The sequence below is a fragment of the Astatotilapia calliptera genome, chromosome 16, assembly GCF_900246225.1.
Source record: "Astatotilapia calliptera chromosome 16, fAstCal1.2, whole genome shotgun sequence".
Taxonomy (NCBI): domain Eukaryota; kingdom Metazoa; phylum Chordata; class Actinopteri; order Cichliformes; family Cichlidae; genus Astatotilapia; species Astatotilapia calliptera.
In genome coordinates, this window is record NC_039317.1 from 26,718,892 (window position 1) to 26,742,874 (window position 23,983).

General features: G+C 41.0%; 1 protein-coding gene across 2 annotated transcripts; it reads right to left on the reverse strand.

Annotated features, from left to right (window-relative positions):
- Positions 1 to 576: 576 nt before the first annotated feature.
- On the reverse strand, positions 577 to 15,906 carry LOC113007920 (ileal sodium/bile acid cotransporter-like). 2 transcript variants are annotated; one of them, XM_026144980.1, is made up of 6 exons: positions 5,465 to 6,468; positions 4,888 to 5,006; positions 4,655 to 4,743; positions 3,279 to 3,454; positions 3,033 to 3,190; positions 577 to 1,185 (listed from the first exon to the last, which is right to left on the reverse strand). In XM_026144980.1, exons 1-6 carry the CDS (start codon positions 5,860 to 5,862, stop codon positions 998 to 1,000), a joined length of 1,128 nt encoding a protein of 375 aa, XP_026000765.1. In that variant the 5' UTR covers positions 5,863 to 6,468; the 3' UTR covers positions 577 to 997. The 2 variants fall into 2 exon arrangements, with proteins under 2 accessions (XP_026000765.1, XP_026000764.1); XM_026144979.1 differs by lacking the exons at positions 577 to 1,185; positions 3,033 to 3,190; positions 3,279 to 3,454; ... (1 more) ...; positions 4,888 to 5,006; positions 5,465 to 6,468 and adding exons at positions 9,159 to 9,768; positions 12,912 to 13,069; positions 13,158 to 13,333; ... (1 more) ...; positions 14,826 to 14,944; positions 15,403 to 15,906.
- Between the last annotated feature and the right edge of the window lie 8,077 nt (positions 15,907 to 23,983).

Here is a 23,983-nt window from a genome sequence, read left to right on the forward strand (position 1 = left end):
CTGCACAAAAACAATAACATGCAAATAATCTTTATTTATAACTACACAACTGAGAACAGAAATGTATTCATTAAAAACTGTTTGTGTTCATCATTTAAAAAAAATGTCCAAGTAAATGAAATTAAACTGTAATTGCTTCATTAAACAAAGTCCCTTTGCAGTACAGCAGACTCATACATTAAAGTGTGAATATGTTGATTTCAAAGTCTGATGCTTGAGTATGGACAGAAAAACTGATCACTGAAACCCCAGACTTTCAAAGACTGATTACATTCTTATTAACCATTTATGTATGACTATTAAATTATTATTTCAATCATTCACACTTGGCTTTTAGCTACTTCCTCACTCAACAACTAACCACAGGATTTACTGACCAATTTTAATAATAAAATAATAATTAATAATAAATAACCAAAATAGTAATAATAAAAATCTGTTTAACTACTACTGCTACTTTTATGGAGCTGTTACACAGTTAATTCATGCTAACAGCTTTACATTGACATGACTGGATCTCACATAGATTTCTCTTAAGCTGTAACTACATCATTATATACCATTTTGTTCTTTGTTGTCATCACTGTGTTCTTGTTGCTATTGAAATAACATTAATATGAAATAAATTATGGCTGTCACCTTACAAAAAACCCCAAACACCCTGTTTACAATCACTGAAGCACTGATTAAGACACATGTCTAACAATGTACAGGCAAAGTGGTTCTAAATATTTAGATATGAATAAAAGTAAATAACACATAATTCAGCAGTTGGTCCCCACCACGTTCCCACTTGAAGTTAGATACTGACTGTCCCGGGGAAGAAATTTGTGCAACCCTGTTCAGCTAAAACTTTTCCAAATGGTTTAGTGTGGTGCACATACAGCCTGCAGAGTGCAGTGTGTCTTCACAGTAGAGTCCAAATGCTGTGATCACTGATGCAGTTGTTATTGTTCATACCAACAATCCAAAGTCTCTGGTTTTCAGAGCTGCAATATCACAGCTCAGTGCTTTTGTCAGTGCTTTTATCCTTCACATCCGTGTTGTTGCTCTCATCGCCCTCAAAGCCACCATTTTCCTGTGGGCAGTGCTTTTGCTCTTCTACATCAGCGTTCTGACCTTCCAAGTATGTAGCGTCACTGTTTGTAGACGAGCCGCCACAAAATCTTTTATAAAGCTGGAAGCCTGGACAGGAAACAAACCATAGATTCAGAACCAGTGAGCAAAGACCTTTGGACAAAACCTTTAAATGTGGAATAAACAGGACTTCTATGCAAGATGCCATAACAAGAAAATTTGAAGCATCCCATGTTTTCTTTTCTGTTCAGTTTCAAGTATAAGTGAGCATCTACGATACACTGTAAACCAGTGGTTCTCAAATGTTTGGTGCACAGGACAGACAGAATTCAAAATTTCAAGGTATTCTGCAGAAGATGCCCTGTATGTCATTTTAGACAATGTGAACTATAACTTTCATTCATTCCCTCACTGCACATTTTCACACGAAAACCTATTTTAATGCAAGCCTATTCTCACGTCTGTGACATTAAGTAGCACCATCTTCTCAAACACACAGGAATTGCTAATTTAAGCAAATTCTGTCCTTTGAATGTGTTCCGAGATGCACTGGGGTATGGCATTAGTGGGACTGTGGAAGGTCCATTTCGTCACTGGTAAATGTGCAGGAGGTTTGTTTTAACCTGAAGTGAAAGGAATAAGTTAGGGATGGAAAAAAAAACCAGCAAGCAAAAAATACCACAAAACAAAAGATCTCCTAGGTGACATAAAAACTCATGAAGATGTTGCACTTCTTAAAGTTTTTCATAGGTGTTAGAGCTTCAGTGCAGTAATGCTAAAGATGCATCCATTGGGTGTCCTCGTTGGTCTTCATACAACAATTCTGATGGCTAAAGAACCAAATGGGACAGGCAAAAAAAAAAAAAAAGTAATGCTAAAGATGTCTGCATGCATGGCGAGACACAGTAAGCAGACCCGAGAAAGCGGTGTTGAACAATACCTCTTATTGAGAGTGCATTGTTCCTGCTTCTTCTGGTTCAAATCCACCACTGTTTTACAAAAGCCAGTATTTCTCTCAGGAGAATGTTTAGTTAATTCCTGCCAACAAATGCCACAGTTGGGCTAATGACCATTAACATCTCTGATGTTAATTGCTACTGGATATTTCAGATATCAGTTGCCTAGGTAAACCTATAACATATATATTGTCCTCTCATGTCACTTAATCCTCTCAACGTCTATTTGAGCTGTTATTTTACACTGTTGCAGGAAGTTGTGAAAAGTCATTGCCATTCAGGAGTCTCAGGTTGTAAAGCTGCTGCTAATTACTTCATGCGAGGAAGTTTCTAAAGACAGGTAGCTTTTGTAGGTGATTTTGGGGGTGCTTTTCTTCATCTTCTCCGCCATTCTCCAATGCTCTCCTCAATCACAGCTTTAAATGCGTCAGTCAATAATATAGTCAAATTCAATTTCTTACATTACTTTTTTTTCTGTTACAAAATGATGCTTGGTTTACACAAAGTCCCTGGCACACCTGGACACCTCTTGGGAAACACTTGAATTAACCTTGACTGGTGCCCTTGAATTCTAAGCAGCATCCCCCTTTATGTAATTTGCTTTCACAGTTAGACAATTCAATGGTCAAAGAAATAGTAATAAGACTGTGAGGTAAAGTCATCCATTTTCCCAATTTTCCCGAAAGAAACTGGTGGAAAAAATATTCAAACTATGTGCTGACATGGATATTACGATACTTTATAGCTGACACAGGCAAACCACTGAAACAACATGAAGCACACTGCAATTCTGTTACTCTTTAAACTTGGGTTAAATATTTAATCCTTATATGGCACAGCACCTGGCTCAATCTGTTGACTCAACACAGCAAAAAAACATCACAATGGAAGAAAAGAAGGAAAATAAGGAAGCTGCATTCACTGACCAAGAACTAAAAAAAAGTCAAGCGATGCAGGAGAAAATGGCCAATGTATTTGTTGTTTGTTTTAAGGTCTTACCTCCCACAAAGACGAGTGCTGACACGAGCTGGAAGATGCTGTAGATGAGGGGGAAGGCAAACATCTTTTCCAGCTCCTCTGGGGTGAAGGACAGCTGGACGATAGTGCTGCACAACTGGGCATTCTGGATACCTGTCTCCAGTGCAATGGTTCGACATCTGAACAAATAAAGGAACAATGACGAACCTCATCAATAAGTCAAATTTTAAATGTAGCTGTGTCAGAAACATTTTGCTGTCACCTCACCTGTACCAGGGTTGACCCACAAAGCGAGCCAGGAAGAACCCAAGGCTCAATCCAATAAAGGGGTAGATGGTGCCAATTATCCACAGGGAGGGAGCAATGGTCCAGGACGACTGGTAGAGGACTCCTCCAATCACAGCTATAATAACAATGAGAACCAAGCCAACAATGGATCCAACCTGTGCACAACATAAACACTCCATTAAAACCCAGTCCAGGTGATTTAACTGGTTCGGCACTGTAAAATGAAAATATCACATCCCCCCAGTATGATGGAAATGCCAGTCTTCTATCGTTGGTGGTTCAGGCTTAAGCCATCTTCTCATAAGAGGCTTTTTACTTGCGGCCAGAAGGATATACAGGAGTCTTCTGTCGTTGGAATTCAGTTTATCCACTGGTGCATTGCACAAAAAGATGGTCTCAAAAGTTGAAGGAAAAACAAATGAAAAAAACACGTAAATGATCATGGATTAGAGACAATACTGGCGAATATCTTTACAGTCCCAAAAGATGTGGAAATGGTTAGCTCCATCTCCCCCACATCTCCAACATTTATCACCAATTCCTCGATATCTTTGTTGAGCAGGGGTAATGAAAAATCTCATAATGCTTTTCCCAGCAAAATTCACGCCAAACATTAGACCCAGTGGTAGCCCACTGTATCTTGCATGCGTGAGCCCAACACTTCTCTGTAATTGTCAAATTACCCTCCTTTCCCACTTCGCTTTAATATACAGAGTGCTGTCCGTTTTTACACCGCCGGTTGCTGTTATATAATTTAGAAATAATTTTACTTTGCACTTCAGATTTGGTTAGTAATAAGAATGTTTCTACAAATTGTAATTCGTTTAGGTTCACTTTTAAGTTTTGATTAAAATAATTTCTGATCTGTAGATATCTAAAAAAATCATCAGATCCCAAGTCATGTTTACTCCTTAAAGATTCAAAGCTTTGAAATGCGCCCTTATGGACAAATGAATAATAATTGGTTATACCTTTTGAAATCCAGTTTTTGAATCTATTATCATATTGGATTTGGAGTAAAATCTGAATCATATGCACACCATCTTAAAACCTTAGAGGCATTTTCCAAACCACCAATTTTTATTACTTCTTTCCAAGCTGATATCATTATTTGTAGTATAGGTTTATCTGCCATATGTATTTTATTCTGCAATTTTATGTCCGATATTAAAGCTGAAACGGGTATTTCTTTTACTATTGTTCCTTCAACATCTTTCCATCCAGCGGTGTAGTTTGGACAACAGAGACAAAATCAGCGGTCTCTAAAAAGAAACATGTCACACAGGCACAAGATGTTATAAGTGAAAACATTAAACCTGTAGAATTATATTCAATAAACTGTAGAGCATTCCTACCTTCAGGATCTTTTTTGCCATCTCAGGCCACCTGTGCTTTACGTACATTCCCACACCGATCGGGATGATTAGGGCTGCCAGTGTGATACCTGAGGATGCAAAAAAGTAGATTATAAAAAGGTTACCTTAGAGGCAGGAACAGCATTCACAGTTACATCCTGATAATACACATTATTGAGAGCACTTGTTTGAAATTATTTAAGGTGTTTCAGTTCTTTGAAAGCTTTCCTTACCGATACTGTCATACGGGATCTTGATGGTGTCACTGGATATCCATACGCTGGTGTAGATTAAAAGACAGAGAGGCATCATCCCCAAGGCCAGGAGAGAGGAGCAGGCTGTCATACTGAGACTGAGGAGCGAAGGATTTGGACACTGATGAGTTTCCTGCATTTGTCCCTAGCTGTGCTTATACACACTAACACAATTTGTTTTATTTAAATAGTGCATTAACATTGAATAAATGTAAATAAAACTCTAGACCAATAAAAACTTGTAATACATTAATTCTGTTGTTCTCCTGCCAGGTAGCTACACAACAAGAAAGTCTTCCTTAAAATAGCTTAAGAGTGTTCTGGGATCCAAAAAACATGAAAATATTCTATTTAGTTTACATACACAAGAGAAACAAATAGTTATCATAGAGTAAACATAGTGGTCCTCTAAGAGCAGCACTTGGTGATAGTAGGGAAAAAAGAAGGTTCCTTTTTTAACAGGGAGAAACCACCAGCTGAAAAAGGCTCAGAGAAGTCTGCTCTTTAACATAAAGGGAAAAAGAAAAAATAGCAATGAACCTGCCCAAAGTCTCACCTGAGGTCCATGTCTCCTTCCAACCAGTAGCAGATGATGTTGGAGTTTGAGCCACCTGGACAGCAGCCCATGATGATGATGACCACTGCCTGCACAGCCTGGACCCCAAAAGCCAGTGACAAGGCAAAAGCTGTGAAAGGCATAATGCCAAACTGGCAGAGGAAGCCAATGATAATGCCCCATGGCTTCTTAATGTGGCCCCACAGCTTTGCAGCCTCCACTCTGCAGCCCATGGCGAACATGACCATTGCGAGCATGATGGTGAGCACCGTGCTCACCACTACTCCCAGGATGGCATTGAAGTTACTGGGAGGAACAAGGCAGTCTGTGCCCGAGCAGGCTGTGGCAGCATTGTCACAGATAGCTGGCAGCATGGTGGTTGGCTTCACCGTGGACATTGTTGTGGCAGAAGAAGAATATCAGCAGATACTAAAACTTGCACACACTTTGGGGCTTCTTAGAGTCCTTGAGGTGAGACAAGTCCAGTTTCACCACCTGTCCAGGAAAGTGGATGTGACAAAGAGATGGAGTGAGCTTGGATCACTGCCCTTTATGCCCACGGTTTCAAAGCCAAATAAAATTGGGCGGAAAGATAAAAAAATAACCAATAGTCTATGTTTTATGGGGTCAGCGTTCAAAACACATGCATATAAAAAAGAAAATCACAATGAAATATGAAATACCATTACACCATGGCTCCAGTTTTTACAGCCTTGTGGGTTTAAAGTTTTAATGAACTCACAATCATCAAGCATCATCATGCAGGAAAAGTTTCAAAGAGGCAGCAGCCACAGAATACATGTCCTTTGCACAATTATATATGGCCGTCTTTGGTCTCTTAATCATTCTTTTAAACATGAGTAACCCAGAGCCCATAAAACAAAATAAAGGTGTGGTCCTTCGTTTATTGTAGGAGTTATGTTCTAAAAAATAACCTGAGATAGGTCAAATCCGCAAAGTAGTCAGCTTTTAAAAAAAAATTATTATAGATGTTTTAAGCTGTAAAAACCCCTCACTACACACTTCATACACTTTTCTCAGACAGGCATGAACATTTTCACACTTTTCTCTCTTGTTTAAACACCCTCAAAGTTCAAACCTTTGTAGAAAAATAAGTCCAGTATTATAGAATGAAACCAAAGATCAAACCCTGTTTCAGGTGCAGAACGTGAATAGAGCGGCTGCCAGAGAATTCAACATCAATGAATCAAGTAGAGAAAGCAAGAAGAATGAGTTAAGTTTGACTTATCTGTTTTGTTTCGCTTAACGTGCCTTATAATCCGGTGTGCCTTATAATCCGGAAAATACGGTAACTTCTACCTTCCTTTAGCATGTCCGGAAGTCCAACCTTTTGTGCGATGGTTCCTTCCTCTGCCTTATGGGTGGTACCGCAGTTGCCTTTGATGGTTCAAAATGTTTCGTAGCCATTGTTGTGTTTGTTGGGGAGAAAACTTACAAACATACAGCACAGCACTGCAGAGTCACACTGTAGCGATCGAAAACGTATGTAAATTTGACAAGCTGAATGCATTCTGTTCTGTACAGGAGACTAGGCACGGGGGAAAAAGCTCGTCATTTCATGGTGACATAATCTTTAATTAACACCCCAAAGTCTGCATGATCAACCATTTTGAACATGAGTTAATTTTTAATCTGAAATGTTGTTAATATAAAAACAGCCTCCCTAATTTAAAAAAAAAATAAACAAATCCACCACGTGAGTGTGTTTAAACCCAGCAGGAGATCCCAGGGCTGTTCCCTGATTAGTGGCTTTATTTTTCATATATTTTATCTTCTTCCTAACTAACGTTATGCAACTTTGCCATTTTCCAGACTGGTTTATGTAATTTATGATTCTTTCACAGGGGTTTCATTCAAATTAATGAGAACATGTTGTAACAGTCACAATGGTGTGGTTTCTCTTTAAGACAATGCAAGGTAAGGGTTAGTAACTTCATAAGTATGCACCTGCACGTGAGCGTATGGACTGGACGGACCTTAAGTCTTTCACCTCTTTAACTACTTGCAATGTTGTAGGAACACTGTGTTGTAGGAACACAGGTTGTGCTTCATGTATGATAAGCGGGCCTTGTAAGGTAGATGTAGAGAATGTGCACTAAAGGACAAGCACTGTGGAATTCCCAGTACCAGTGTGGTCGTGAGTTTTTCTGACTGTCCTGTTAAGTGCTTCTACCGCTTTTCTTAACCACTGAGTACAACCTGTGTTGTTTTAGTTTATTAAAGTCTTTATCTCCTTCCTAATTCCCTTTATGCAACTTTGCCATTACCTATCATTTATCATCTATCATTTATTTTTCAGACTAGTTTATGTAATTCATGATTTCTTCACAGGGGTTTCCTTCAAATTAATCAGATCACGTGTTGTTTCATTTTATTAAAGTTTTCATTTTAAGCACTTGGTGTGTAGTGTACTGTACATGAGTCATCATGAGCTTAGAAACCTAAAACACATCAACGTGATACCTTTTTTTTTATCCTCTCTGGATGCCCATATCAGTCCATAATGGTTATACCAATGTTTAACTTTCATTTGTGAACTAAATTAAATGGTTTACATATAAACATAATACAGATTCTTGAGGAAGTAAACATTTCCATGCTAAATCTGGTGCATCTCATATTAACACATGAAATGTCTATCTGTGTGTTTGCTGCTTTATCCACCAACTCCCTCTACACAATCAAGAGTTGAGCAACCAAACTTGGCACACAGGTACATTTTAGGCCTCTACAGGTTATTATCTAAATGGTGGATTTACAAATCTGGTTAATGTTGCCTTCACCCTCCACATCTCCTTGAGTTCTTTTCTCAGCTCTTGGTATTTCTCCAGCTTCTTGTGTTCCGTCTTTCTAATGTTGCTGTCATTTAGGATAGCTACATCTATCACTACAGCCATCTTAATCTGCTTATCCACCACTTCTGTGTCCAATTGGTTAGCCGTAATCACTTTGTCTGTTTGTATCTGGAAGTCCAACAGGATCTTGGCTTGGTTATTCTCGACCACCCTACGGGGTATGTCCTATTTTGACCACGGGACTTCTAGGCCATATTTGGCACAGATGTTCCTGTATACTAAGCTGCACATTCGGTTACGCCGCCCCATGTGTGCCCGGCAGGGCATAAATAACATCCAACAAATATGCTTTTTTAGATAACAACAATAACAAAAATCTGTTTATCTTTATCTACTTTTATGGAGCTGTTACACAGTTAATTCATGCTAACAGCTTTATTGGTAACCATATTTTTTATATAAGAAATGTCACATTTTTTTTTAATGTTATAGCAATCTATTTACATTTTTTCTTGTATTTGTGTAACTTAAACTGATCTGTATACTTTTGGGTTTTCTACATCCTACTTGATTTCTACTTCTTGTCCATTGCATTTATTTAACTGCCAACCCCTCTGCCAAAGCAAGTACAGTTGCACTCAGTTTTTTAAATTGGTGTTTCTTCAGATTATTTGTATGTATCACCACCCACATCTGAGTTATCCTTCTGTGGTAACTGTACCTCAGTGTCACTTCATCAGGCAGGGTCGTTTCAATCACACACTTTGAAAAAAACAAAAAAACAACTCCACAGCACCTTTTACATGACTGGATCTCACATAGATTTTTCTTACGCTGTAACTACATCAGTATATCACATTTTGTTCTTTATTGTCATCACTGTGTTCTTGTTGCTTTTGAAATGACAGTAATATCAAATAAATTATGACTGTCACATTACAAAAAACAACAACAACAAAAAACCACCCTGTTTTCCACCACTGAAGCACTCATTAAGAGACACTAACAATGTACAGGCAAAGTGGTTCTAAATATTTACATATGAATAAAAGTAAATAACACATAATTCAGCAGTTGGTCCCCACCACGTTCCCACTTGAAGTTAGATACTGACTGTCCCGGGGAAGAAATTTGTGCAACCCTGTTCAGCTAAAACTTTTCCAAATGATTTAGTGTGGTGCACATACAGCCTGCAGAGTGCATTGTGTCTTCACAGTAGAGTCTGAATGGTGTGTTCAGTGATGCAGTTGTTATTGCTCATACCAACAACCGAACATCTCTGGTTTTCAGGGCTGCATCACAGCTCAGTGCTTTTGTCAGTGCTTTTATCCTTCACATCCGTGTTGTTGCTCTCATCGCCCTCAAAGCCACCATTTTCCCGTGGGCGGTACTTTTGTTCTTCTAGATCAGGATTGTGACCTTCCAAGTACGGAGTGTCACTGTTTGCAGACGAACCGCCACCACAATACCTTTTGTAAAGCTGGAAGCCTGGACAGGAAACAAACCATAGATTCAGAACCAGTGAGCAAACACCTTTGGACAAAACCTTTAAAAGTGGAATAAACAGGACTTCAGTGACAAAGCATCTATGCAAGATGCCATAACAAGACAATTTGAAGCATCCTACGTCTTCTTTTCTGTTCAGTTTCAAAATTAGTAAGCATCTATGATAATCTGTAAACCACTGTTCTCAAATGTTTGGTGCCCAGGACTGAAAGAAAAGTGAAAATTTCAAGGTATTCTGCAGAAGACGGCCTCCATATCATTTTCAACAATGTGAACTCTAACTTCCATCAATCCCCTCACTCCACATTTTCACACATTAAAACCTATGTTTATTCAAGGCTATTCTCACCTCTGTGACATTAAGTAGCCCCATCTTCTCAAACACACAGGCATTGATAATTTAAGCAAAGTCTTTCCTTCCGATGTGTTCCGATTTGCACTGGGGTATGGCATTAGTGAGATTGTGTTAGGTCCATCTCATCACTGGTAAATGTGCAGGATTACTACTTTTAGGGGGTTTGTTTTAACCCAAACCAAAGTCTTTCTCTCTAAATTACTTAAAATACTTGTAATTACCTAAACCCAACACAGAACCTTTTGGTTTGCAAACTAAAGAGAGTAGAATTGAAAGGAAAAGTGAGGGATGAAAAATAACAGCAAATAAAACATCCCACTAAACAAAAAAACTCCTGGGTGACATAAAAACTCATGAAGATGTTGCACTTAAAATTGTTCATAGATGTTAGAGCATCAGTGCATCAGTGCTAAAGACACAGACACACAACGCCCCGCCATTGATGCTGCAGGTCAGCCAGCTGGCTGCTCAGTTGCCTCAGTGACACGCTTGCACCTGGCTGCGTGGCTGCGTTTCATTACAGCTTCGCTCAGTTTCATCTGGGACAGAGACTGCGTTTCCAGACGATATTACATTTGTTGAGCACGATGGCATCTATGATCACTGTAGTGCCACTTAGACTGGTAAAGATGAGAGTGTTTCAATGCTGGACTCTCTCTCACCACCTGTGTGCATCGCGTCACCTCTGGAGGAGGCTGATGGTAACCGCATCGTGCATGCTAGTTCTCTATCCCTGGACGGAGCCCAGGCTACTGCATCAGGGCTCTCAGATGGGAGGGTGTTGTTTTGCAAGGTGGTGTCCACAGATGCTTCCCTAAGGGGGTGGGGAGCGCTGTGCGAGGGTGCATCAGTGAGAGGGATCTGGTCCGCAGCCCTGCGTGATCTTCACATCAACCACTTAGAGCTGTTAGCAGTGTTCTTAGCTCTCAAACATTTCCGTCCAGTCCTGGAGGGCCAGCATGTCTTATACAGGAAGGACAATTCAACAATAGTCTCTTACATAAACAGTCAGGGAGGGACACCCTCCCTTCCCCTATTAAAGCTGTCTCGCTCTCTGCTGTTATGGTGCAGTGTTCATTTCCCCCAAGGGGGGTACTCTGGTGAAGGAATGGAGGTTGCACCCTTTGATAGTGGCTCAGATTTGGGATCTGTTTGGCAATGCACAGGTAGATCTTTTTTTGCCTCCAGGGTAAATATTCACTTCCCCCTGTTCTTCTCAATAATCGTTCACAATGCAACCTTGGGCATGGACGCGCTAGCGCACCAATGGCCAGTCATGCTCCTGTATGCATTTCCCCCAGTGGAAATGATATCTCCAATTTTAGAGAGATTGCGTCGGCAGTCTCTCTGACTGATTGTAGTGGCCCCTTGGTGGCCCACAGGGTCTTGGTATTCAGAGATAATCAGCCTGCTAGCAGTGAGTCCTTGGCAACTTAGTCAACTTAGCCTCCGCAGGGACCTCTTCTCTCAGGTGGGAGGAGAAATAATTCATTTGCGCCCGGATCTGTGGCGTCTTCATGCTTACCTGCTGAGAGGTCAAACTTGATTGCTAAGGGTCTGCTACCTAGTGTGATAGTGACAATTCAGAACACTACGGCCTCATCCACTAGAGGCTTGTACTGTTAGAAATGGCGAGCCTTCGAGCAATGATGCCAGGACCGCCACACTGTCCCATTCCAGTGCTCTTTTGTGAATGTTTTGAAATTCCTGCAGGAGCTGCTGGATGAGGTCCTTTCATTTTCAACGATTAAGGTTTATTTAGCAGCTATATCTGCTTGTCATTTTGGCTTTGACGGGGTGACACCAGGTGCACATCCCCTCACCATACCTTTTCTGAAAAGGGTTTGTTGGCTGAGACCTGTGCTTAAGTCCAGTGTCCCTGCTTGGGACTTTTCTTTAGTGCTGGAGGCATATGTAGCCCCTCTTTTGAACCCATTGAGTCTGTGGATATGAAATTTCTCTCATATAAGACTGCATCAGTTCTCACTTTGGCTTCAGCAAAGTAAGTGGGTGACCTACATGCGTTGCAGTGCATCCCTCTTGCACAGTTCTCTCCTGATGGCCATAAGGTCGTATTGCGTCCGAATGCTGCCTATTTTCCCAAAGTCAAGCCTGCATCTTATAACTGAATGCAGTTTGAGTTGCTGAGCTTTTGCTTCCCTCCTTTTGCATCTGAGGAGCAGAGGAGGATGCATTCTCTTTGTCCAGTGTGTGTGCTACGTACCCACATTGAGAGCACTCAGAATGTGTGTTTATGTTACCAGCTGTATGTTTACACAGAGCTCTACCTCTGGCTGGATTGGTGAAGCAGACAAAGGCTGTCCCACTGGATTATAGAAGCAAGCTCACTGGCATACAGCACCAAAGGGCTTGCTTTGCCCCAGGGAGTGAGAGCTCATTCCATCAGGGAATGGCAGCCCCTTTGGCCCTTTTTAAAGGGGTACCTGTAGCTGATATTTGTGTGGCAGCTAGTTGGGCATCACCGCTGCTGTCATAGGTGTCATGATACTTGATCTCTGACACAGATAAACCACCAGAGAAGCATGAAGCACGCTGCAACTCTATTACTGGTTAAACTTGGGTTAAATATTTAATCCTTATATGGCACAGCACCTGGCTCAATCTGTTGACTCAACACAGCAAAAAAACATCACAATGGAGGAAAAGAAGGAAAAGAAGGAAGCTGCATTCACTGACCAAGAACTAAAAAAAAGTCAAGCGATGCAGGAGAAAATGGCCAATGTATGTGTTGTTTGTTTTAAGGTCTTACATCCCACAAAGACGAGTGCTGACACGAGCTGGAAGATGCTGTAGATGAGGGGGAAGGCAAACATGATTTCCAGCTCCTCTGGGCTGAAGGACAGCTGGACGATAGTGCTGCACAACTGGGCATTCTGGAAACCTGTCTCCAGTGCAATGGTTCGACATCTGAACAAATAAAGGAACAATGACGAACCTCATCAATAAGTCAAATTTTAAATGTAGCTGTGTCAGAAACATTTTGCTGTCACCTCACCTGTACCAGGGTTGACCCACAAAGCGAGCCAGGAAGAACCCAAGGCTCAATCCAATAAAGGGGTAGATGGTGCCAATTATCCACAGGGAGGGAGCAATGGTCCAGGACGACTGGTAGAGGACTCCTCCAACCACAGCTATAACAATAATGAGAACCAAGCCAACAATGGATCCAACCTGTGCCCAACATAAACACTCCATTAAAACCCAGTCCAGGTGATTTAACTGGTTCGGCACTGTAAAATGGAAATATCACATCCCCCCAGTATGTATGATGGAAATGCTATTTCTAAAAAGAAACATGTCACACAGGCACAAGATGTTATAAGTGAAAACATTAAACCTGTAGCATTATATTCAATAAACTGCAGAGCAGGGGTGTCAAACTCCAGGCCTAGAGGGCCGGTGTCCTGCAGGTTTAAGATATCTCCCTGAGTCTACACATCTGATTCAAATGATTAGTTCATTACCAGGCCTCTGGAGAACTTCAAGAAATGTTGAGGTCATTTAGCCATTTAAATCAGCTGTGTTGGATCAAGGAAACATCTAAAGCCTACAGGACACCGGCCCTCGTGGCCTGGAGTTTGACACCTGTGCTGTAGAGTATTCCTACCTTCAGAATCTTTTTTGCCATCTCAGGCCACCTGCGCTTTACGTACATTCCCACAGCAATCGGGATGATTAGGGCTGCCAGAGTGATACCTGATGATGCAAAATAGTAGATTGTGTCTGTGAAGGTACTCAGTCATCCAGGTCATCGTAGTCAAATGAGCTTGCAAAGAAAAGCGTCTGGACTTCTTTAAGTTACTTGAAGACATTTCACCTCTCATCCGACAAGCTTCTTCAGTTCTAAGGTCAAATGGTGGGGAGTCCCAGATATAAACCCAGTGGGAGTATCCCCCCACAGAGGGACAAAAGGACCCCCTGATGATCCTCTAATCGCCTGAGCCAAGGTGTGAAACTGGTTGTGGGTCCCAATCACCCAGTTTGACAACTTGTAACTTTTTTCACTAGACTGCTTCATTAGTCTGCACTACTTCTTCAAAAAAGCAACAAGTTAAACAGAATGTGAACATTATCAGACATGGAAAAATAATGTTCAGTCTAAGTTAAAAAAACAAAATCCAGAAACTTGTGAACAGAGATGAAAAATATATCATTTAAATGAGAGTTTAATACTATTCACTAATGGTGGCTGCAGTGAGCCTGCTTTTGATAGCAGAGCTTTGGCGGGGCGTGGTCTGCGGGGCAGGTGAACATACCTGAGCGCCATCCGCAAACACACCTCACCAGCTTAAAACAGAATGAACTAGGTACTGTTGATGTGTGTAGGCTGTAGCCAAAAAGCTGCAGCCGCATGTGTAAGTCGACAGCCGACAGACTTGCACACGCGGCTGCAGCTTTTCAGGGGATGCAGTGGATGTGCATATTATTAACCTAGCTGCCACAAATGTCTTTGTTCCACCATAAAAGTGATTCTGATGTTAGTTCCGCATAACCTTTCTGCCAGGTAACTTGTGCCCCACCAGTGGGGTGCTCCACACACTTTGAGAACCACTGCCTTAGAGGCAGGAACAGCATTCACAGTTACATCCTGATAATACACATTCTTAAAGGCACATGTTTGAAATTCTTACAGGTGTTTCAGTTCTGCGAGAGCTTTCCTTACCGATACTGTCATACGGGATCTTGATGGTGTCACTGGATGTCCATACACTGGTGTAGATTAAAAGACAGAGAGGCATCATCCCCAAGGCCAGGAGAGAGGAGCAGGTTGTCATACTGATACTGAGGAGCGAAGGATTTGGACACTGATGAGTTTTCTGCATTTGTCCCTAGCTGTGCTTATACACACTAACACAATTTGTTTTATTTAAATAGTGCATTAACATTGAATAAATGTAAATAAAACTCTAGACCAATAAAAACTTGTAATACATTAATTCTGTTGTTCTCCTGCCAGGTAGCTACACAACAAGAAAGTCTTCCTTAAAATAGCTTAAGAGTGTTCTGGGATCCAAAAAACATGAAAATGTTCTATTTAGTTTACATACACAAGAGAAACAAATAGTTATCATAGAGTAAACATAGTGGTCCTCTAAGAGCAACACTTGGTGATAGTAGGGAAAAAAGAAGGTTCCTTTTTTAACAGGGAGAAACCACCAGCTGAAAAAGGCTCAGAGAAGTCTGCTCTTTAACATTAAGGGAAAAAGAAAAAATAGCAATGAACCTGCCCAAGGTCTCACCTGAGGTCCATGTCTCCTTCCAACCAGTAGCAGATGATGTTGGAGTTTGAGCCACCTGGACAGCAGCCCATGATGATGATGACCACTGCCTGCACAGCCTGGACCCCAAAAGCCAGTGACAAGGCAAAAGCTGTGAAAGGCATAATGCCAAACTGGCAGAGGAAGCCAATGATAATGCCCCATGGCTTCTTAATGTGGCCCCACAGCTTTGCAGCTTCCACTGTGCAGCCCATGGAGAACATGACCATTGCGAGCATGATGGTGAGCACCGTGCTCATCACTACACTCAGGATGGCATTGAAGTTACTGGGAGGAACAAGGCAGTCTGTGCCCGAGCAGGCTGTGGCAGCATTGTCACAGATAGCTGGCAGCATGGTGGTTGGCTTCAGCGTGGACATTGTTGTGGCAGAAGAAGAATATCAGCAGATCCTTAAAACTTGCACACACTTTGGGGCTAGGGTCCTTGAAATGAGACGAGTCCAGTTTCTCCCCCTGTCCAGAAAAATGGACCTGACAAAGAGAAGGAGTGAGCTTGGATCACTGCCCTTTATGCCCACGGTTCCAAAGCCAAATAAAATTTGCCCGAAAGATAAAAAATTAACCAATAGTCTATGTTTTATGGGGTCAGCGTTCAAAACACATGCATATAAAAAAGAAAATCCCAATGAAATATGAAATGCCATTGGACCTTGGCTCCATTTTTTATAGCCACGTGGGTTTTAAATTTTTATTGGACTCTCATGTCATCAAGCATCATCATGCAGGAAAAGCCACAGAGCACATGTTCTTTGCACAGTTCCCATAACATTCCCAATATAAAGGCATGCAGCTTACACAATCATAAAAGAAAGTGTAGAAATATTTTTTGCATTGATAGGAAAAGAGCACATAAATTGGGGGTGGGGGGTGGGCTAGAGGTGATTTGTCTGTGGTGTCATTCATTTTTGCATTTTGATTTTACATTTTTTTTATGTGCCATAGGTCTAATTATATAGAGAATCAAGATGCTGTAAAACAATAAAACATGAAAGGATGAAAATGTTTACGGGCACTTCATGTCAATATACCAGGTGTGGAAACAATAAAAAGTCAAAGTGTCCTGATAGAAATTTAAGGGCTATCACAAGGATAGTACCAGCATCATCAACATAAAAACAGTTTACCTAATAAAAGAAGAAAAGAAATCTGCCACATGAGCATGTTTAAACCCACCAGGAGATCCCTGGGCTGTTCTCTAATTGGTGGCTTTATTTTCCAGATATATTTTATTGCCTTCCTAACTGACTTTATGCAACTTTGCAGTCTGGGTCGTTGTGTCCTTGGGCAAGACACTTCACCTACCGCCTACTGGTGATGGCCAAAGGGTCCGATGGGGCGATATGGCAGCCTTGCTTCTGTCAGTCTGCCCCAGGGCAGCTGTGGCTACAACTGTAGCTTGCCTTCACCAGTGTATGAATGTGAGAGTGAAGGAATAGTGGTATTGTAAAGCGCTTTGAGGGTCCCGAAAAGCGCTATATAAATGCAATCCATTATTATTATTTTTCATCTATCATTTATTTTTCAGACTAGTTTATGTAATTTATGATTCTTTCACAGGGGTTTCCTTCATATTAATCAGATCATGTGTTGTTTCATTTTAGTAAAGTCTTCATTTTAAGCACTCACTATGTAATGTACTGTACATGAGACATCATGAGGTTAGAAACCTAAAACACACCAACGCAATACCTTTTTAAATCCTCTCTGGATGCCCATATCAGTCCATAATGGTCATGTCAATGTCTAACTTTCATTCTTGAACTGAACTGAATGTTTTACATATAAATATATTGCGGGTTATTGAGGAACTAAGCATTTCCATGCTAAATCCTGACATTAGTGCATCTCACTTTAACACATGAAGTGTCTGTCTGTCTGTGTGTTTGCTACTTTATCCACCAACTCCCTTAACACAGTTGAGCAACTGAACTTGGCACACAGGTACATTTTAGGCCCCTAAAGGCTCTTATCTACAGAGTGGATGCCACGTGGTTGCCAGATCAAGACACTAAAATGATTTATGCACATATAACATCCTATTAAACAACATTGGTATTTTCATTTCATGGTAGTAAAATGTAATTTATATCCACAATAACTCATTTATGCATGACAGCAAAAGTAGGACCAAAGTAGTATGTTTTTGCATTTTTGCACCACAACACCACCCCATCAGTTTAATTTAATCAAAATAAGACCATGTTTATATTTACAAATCTGATTAATAAATGTTTTATTTTAATCCCATCATTTTGCCTAAAACATGAGGACATTCCTACCTAGCAATGGGCTAAAATGATAAATAAAATTACAAAAAAATCCCGTCTTGCCCCTTCAGGCACTCTATCCTTCAAGCTTGGGTTCTCTACCACAGGCTAATGATATATGTAGTATAGCTACATCTATTGACCACCCTATGGGGAGTGTCCTATTTTGAACTCGTGACTTCCAGGCCATACAGATATTCTGTCATGGTCCTGCGGCCATGACTCAGTGACTTTGTGTTTGTGTTCCTTATTGTTATTATTCTCTTTATTATTCTTGGGCTGTTTTGGGATGGTTTGTGTTTTGGGATTTTAGATACTGGGTTTTGGGTTTGTGCTCCCTCTATTGGTCCCTGGTGTTAGTGTTCCCCTGTCTCGTCAGGTTAATCAGGTCCAGCTGTGTCTCCCACCTGTGTGTGATTTCCCAGTGTCTCTCTGTGTACTTATAGTGTGTGTTTGCCTCTGTTCCTCGTCGCGTCGTCTGTATTCATACCTTGTGAAATCCCCTGCGTGCTGTCCCTGCTGTTCTCCCTTCATGTTCAGGTTTGCCACTCCTTTGTGTAGTTTATCCCAGTTTAGTTCGTCCTTAGTTCTGTTTGCCATCTCCACTTTATGTCTGGTATTGTTAATAAATCACCCTTCACATCTGAATAAGTGCTGCATTTGAGTCCTCCTTCCACTCTTCACACGGCTGCTGCCCCGAACCGTGACATATTCCTGTATACTATGCCGATCAGTTCGTTATAGCCAGGGGTGGACGTAACGAATTACAAATACTCACGTTACTGTAATTAAGTAGATTTTTTGGGTACTTGTACTTTTATGAGTAATTTTTCAAGTGTGTAATTTTACTCATACTTGAGTACAACTTACACCATGTAATCTGCTTGGCTACTTATAAAATCAAAAGTCGCTACTGAGTACACCCACAATTTGAATTAATATTCAAACCTTTCATCTGCATTTTTGCAGCCAATAACGCTGTGCAATAGCGACCGCGCCAATTTAAGACGTAAGCAAAGAATAAACTCCGCTGCAGCAGCAGGGACAGGTGTCTAGACGTGCTAAATGGTGGAGTATAAACTACTTTATAGACGGAAGATTTGGAGACAAAGAAGCCAAAATGAAGACAGAGGACCCTGCTCTTGCTCTTGACGAAGGCGGTCGCACTTTTCTCCTCTCCTCCTCCTCCTCTCCCTTATCTTCCCTGCTTAGCTTCTTATGTCCTTGTCTTGTCTTGTGTTTTTTTTTTTTTGTTTGTTTTTTTTCCCCACCATCCCCCCACCCCTTTACCCCTGTATGGCTCTCAACTTCATCACATTCGTGTATCCAAACAGCCCATATTTACACCCGTCTATACACAAGAATCAGCACAACATTCAAGAACTCTGATCAGAAGGGCCTAACCAAGGATAAATTCAGGGTAAACCCAGAGGAATTTACGTTATCTCTATATTCTGTCAAGTCCAAAGACGGTAATACTGAAAGAAATGGTCCCCAAATTTTTTTAAAGGTTCCGTATTTCCCTTTTACACTATGCGATATCTTCTCAGGTGTACAGTAGGATGCTAACTCATTAATCCAATATCTCAGTGTTGGAGAATTTTCAGATTTCCAATGTGTCAGAATACATTTTTTAACTGCAGTACTTGCAAGTAAAATAAAATATTTCTTGTGGTAATCCACGTTTATAGAATCTATGTCACCTAAAATCCATAGTTTTGGGTCCATTTCGACTTGGATCCCAATCACCCTTGAAATTATTTCAGTAGTCCGTCTCCAGAACTCCTCTATTACTGGGCAATTCCACAGCATATGAAGGAGATCACCATCTATCACCTTACATCTCAAACATTTGGGAGAGTAATTAATATCAATTTTATGTAATCTGTAAGGTGTATAATATGTCCTGTGGAATATATTAAATTGCATTTGTCTATGATTTGTGGAAATTAACATGGTCTGTGCCTGTTCCATTAGATGGTACCATTCTACCTCTTCATAAACATAGCCCAGATCTGCCTCCCATTTTCTTTTCAGAGCCGTTTTGTTGTAGTCAGGTAATTTTTCATTAATAATAGTGTATATTGAAGATGCTATTCCTTTTATTGACTTCCATGGTTTGGTGCAAAGATGCGTTTCAAAAGGACTTTCTTTGGGAATCTCAGGGAAAGTTCCTTTGGTTTTTTCTTTGATCCAGTCTCTTATTTGTAGAAATTTAAAAAAATTTTGGTCTGGAAGTTTAAATTTTTCCTTTAGTTGTTGGAAGTCAATAAATGTGTCATTATTGTATAGATCGTGTTTTTACTTACTTTTCCCTGGAACATTCTCTCACAGTCTGTTCTCTAAAACCTAAAAGAGGAATTATGGATTGGATCAACTGGTCACTAAATGCAATCGACACCCCTTTCTCAACGAGAAGTTTGAGCTTGGGTGAGCCTGAGTGCTGAATAGGGATGGGTACCGGTGTCCGGTGCCATGATGGCACCGGTTCTGACATAAACGGTAGTAACCAGACCGTGCTTTATTTCGGTGCTTTTTTTTCCTGAGCTGTGATACACTTCTAGCCAATCATTTTACGTTTCTGAGGATAGTAGGCGGGGCCAGGTACGTACGTTCTGTTAGAGCAGAGCTACAGATTAAAAATGTCCAAGGCGAAGCGGTCAAAAGTCTGCCTGTACTTCACAGCAAAATATGCAAACTCAGCAGCCTGCAACAAGTGCTTTAAGCTGATACTGTGATACTGTCAAAGGAGGTAACACCAAGAATCCGATTAAACAGCTGGCGACGCATAGCGTTTTTTTTAAAAGCCGAGAAATGCGCCGTATTTGATAGCTTGCTGCCAGACCTCACACCGTGCACGTCGGGTGGGTTGCCAGTTATTGGACCCGGAGCAACATCCCCCAAAAACCCGAAGAATAGAGTCCTGGCCCCTAGCCCTGCCAGTGTAGCAGAAATGATGACGGATGATGATGTAGCAGCAGCCGTTCTTCTCTGCGTGAGTAGCTTCATGTTGTTCGTGTGTAATTTACGTTGAGTAGGCTAACCACGTTATTACATGAATGCATGTAAGGTGAACTAGCAAACATCATCATAGCTACATGCGGCTGTCTTCTTGTTTGATGGCAGATGCTCCCTTCACCAAAAAGGCTAAAATGACCAAAGAAAAAGTGGGAAACAGTTAAACATGAGAGGTTTTTGGACAAAGTTTGTGTTTTTTCCATTGATTAAGCACTGCTTCCAGCCAAGAGTGATGCCATATATGCCACATAGCTGCAGAAAAGGCACACATTGTTGTCTTTTTACAAAAAAACCCAGCTGAACATGAGAGGTTTTTGGACAAAGTTTGTGTTCTCCATTCTTTAAGCACCGGTTCGAGCACCGTTTAAGCACCGGCACCGTTTCAAAAGTACCGATTTGGCACCGGTATCGGATAAAACCTAAACGATACCCATCCCTAGTGCTGAAGATATCTACCTATTCGGAACCATGGTAACAGGGTTCTGGCTGATCGGAGCTGGCTTGGCCCTGACTTATCGAAGAATTAAGAAAGCGGAACCGGCTGTTCAAACCCCCACAAGGCTGCCCGCTGGGATTGGAACGATGGGAGAGGTGTGAGTTTCTCAAAATGGGCTCATTGATAAGATCTTGGAGAGGCTACGGCTGCTGAATAAGATCTCTGACTGCAGACTGGATACATCTCAGAAGGGCTAGCCCGAAATATCATCTCTGGGCGCAAATTGGATGACATCTCGGGGAGGCACACTGCCGTGAGTTCTCAGAAATCGTCTCCTTGAGCACAAGAAATGACAACATCACAGAACACAAGTATGGCGAAGCTTGCGGGAGATTGAAAGACCAGTGTTGGACTGTAGAACTGCTTTGAAATTCATATGAGCTGTTCGCACTAAAGTAAAAATCACTATCACTTATGCGGATACCCCCTTTGGCGCCGGTTGCGGTCTCAAGGCTGGAGCTGAACAATAACACCCTGATAACGACTGTGTTTAGTCTGTTCCTTCCCATTCCATGCTGGCCACCTGGGTTGGCTGGAAGACTGTTTACTTAGCCTAGCAGGGCGAAGGACACTGTCTCAGCTGAACTCTGGACACGCACATATACACTGATATGCACACACTCATCCCCCCTCGCTTTCCAAACGCCTTCGACACTTATTCTCTTCCGATGCTGACGGGGATCAAGGAGACCAGCGCATGCAGGCCCGGATGTACTGTCTAATTCGGCTGTCTTTCACCCTTTACCCACCCCTGTCGCTTGTCATGTGTTTCTTTGGTGTATTAAGAGTTTTTTTCATGTGCTATGTGCAGAGGTGTTTTTTTTCTGTTCTCAAACTGATCTCCCTGTTGGAGCTCAGTCTAGGGGGAGTTATTTTTTTCTCCTTATCTTTCCTCATGTGGTGCATTTTCCATTGTTATACCTCTCTGACCTGTCTTCCCCATGTGATGTTTTGTGTAATGTATGTATGGTCGGAGGGTAAGATGGCGCCGCCATTGCGTGCAATAGGTCGGCAGCCTTATGAAATTTCCCCTTGTGGGACTAATAAAGGTATATCAAATTTAAATTTATCAAATCAAAACACTGTCAACCATGAAAACGACGTAGAAAAGACGGAGGACGAGTGCCCCCCATGGCTGTACCTGGAGGAATTTTTCATGTACAGAGGGAGAAAAGGGGACAGCGTCCAGATGCAATGCAAACTTTGTTTGACCTCATTCGTAGGAATGTTTTAGCTTATTATTTGGACAACCACCATCATTACAATAAATTTAATTTGTAGTCATTTAAAACTTGAGGTAAGAGGTTTCACAACTATACGTGTACAATATTGCTTTCTTATTTTTCATGTGTGTTAAGGTTATTAGTTTGGCTAAGATATTGTCACCACCATTGGTTAGCCTGATATTAAAATAAGATGGAGCTAGCTAACGTGCGTGTGTGTGCACATGCATATGAGCTACAATTCGTAGGAATGTTTTAGCTTATTATTTGGACAACCACCGTCATTACAATAAATTAAATTTGTAGTCATTTAAAACTCACAGGCCTACAATCAGCTGGCCTATATTTAAAAAAAAAACAAAAAAAAAACCTGGAACATAGTGCTGAGCTGCATCTCAAATTAATCTTCCAGCTCTCAGCTGACATGTACCAGAGCCAGATTGATGGATCAGTTGATCAGTATCATTGGCCTGATATAGGCCTATCATAGTGACATGGCTCTTGATCAGTAGGGTTATATGTTTCCCAATATGATATATTTTTTTAAAGAACATAATGTAGATTGTTTTTATTTGTTAGCTGTATGGGCAGCATTTTTGTGTATGTGATCCCTTTTCTTAAATTAGATTTGCTAAATACACATATTTTGCTCTCTAAGTATTATCTGATGAAGATGAATTCTTCTCCAGACCAATCTCCAGAAGGCTGCAAAGTACAGTTGAGCTTGATGGTTACCTTGCTTGTGCCACAGACACCATGGAGCTGCTGCACTCCTTCTCAGCAATCAAAAACCTCTCTCTTAAACTGAACACAGCTCTGCCTGCTTCTGCTGCGTGTGAACGATTCTTTAGCTGTGCTGGTTTACTCTTCACAGCCAAACGAAGTCGGATAGCCTCTGTTAATTTAGAAAACCAGCTCTTGCTGAAACTGAACAAAAGGTTCAGAAAGTAAAGTGTGACAGAAATGCTAAGAGTTTAAGACACTTACCTGCCTGTTGTTCAGTGTATGGGGAAAAGTTTAAATGGTTCGACGCATGTTCAGAAACATTTTTGTCATTCTTTTAACAAACAAAATTCCTTCTTTTATATCTACATTTATTTACAAAACAAGTTACCTTTCTATACCTTGTTCATCTGAGAAATGTGCTTTGAACATTATACTGGTGAATCGAGTTGAATGCCTGCTATTGACGACAGAATAAAACATCAGTCTGTTAACAAGTAATTAATACTCTGAGTAGTTTTTGAGAAGAGTACTTTGCACTTTTACTCAAGTATTTTTAACACCAGTACTTTTACTTGTAATTGAGTACAATTTAACCACTGTAACAGTACTTGTACTTGAGTACAAATTTTGAGTACTCTTTCCACCTCTGGTTATAGCACTCCATGTATGGCCTGCTGCTAGCATCTTGCACCCTGCTGTTATGTGCTGATTGTCTCAGGGGCATCTTTACACAGCCTGCACCGGGGGTCTTGCCTGGTGTGATAGACCCCAACCTCTTTGGATCTTGCACTTAGAGCTTGTTCCTGTGCTGC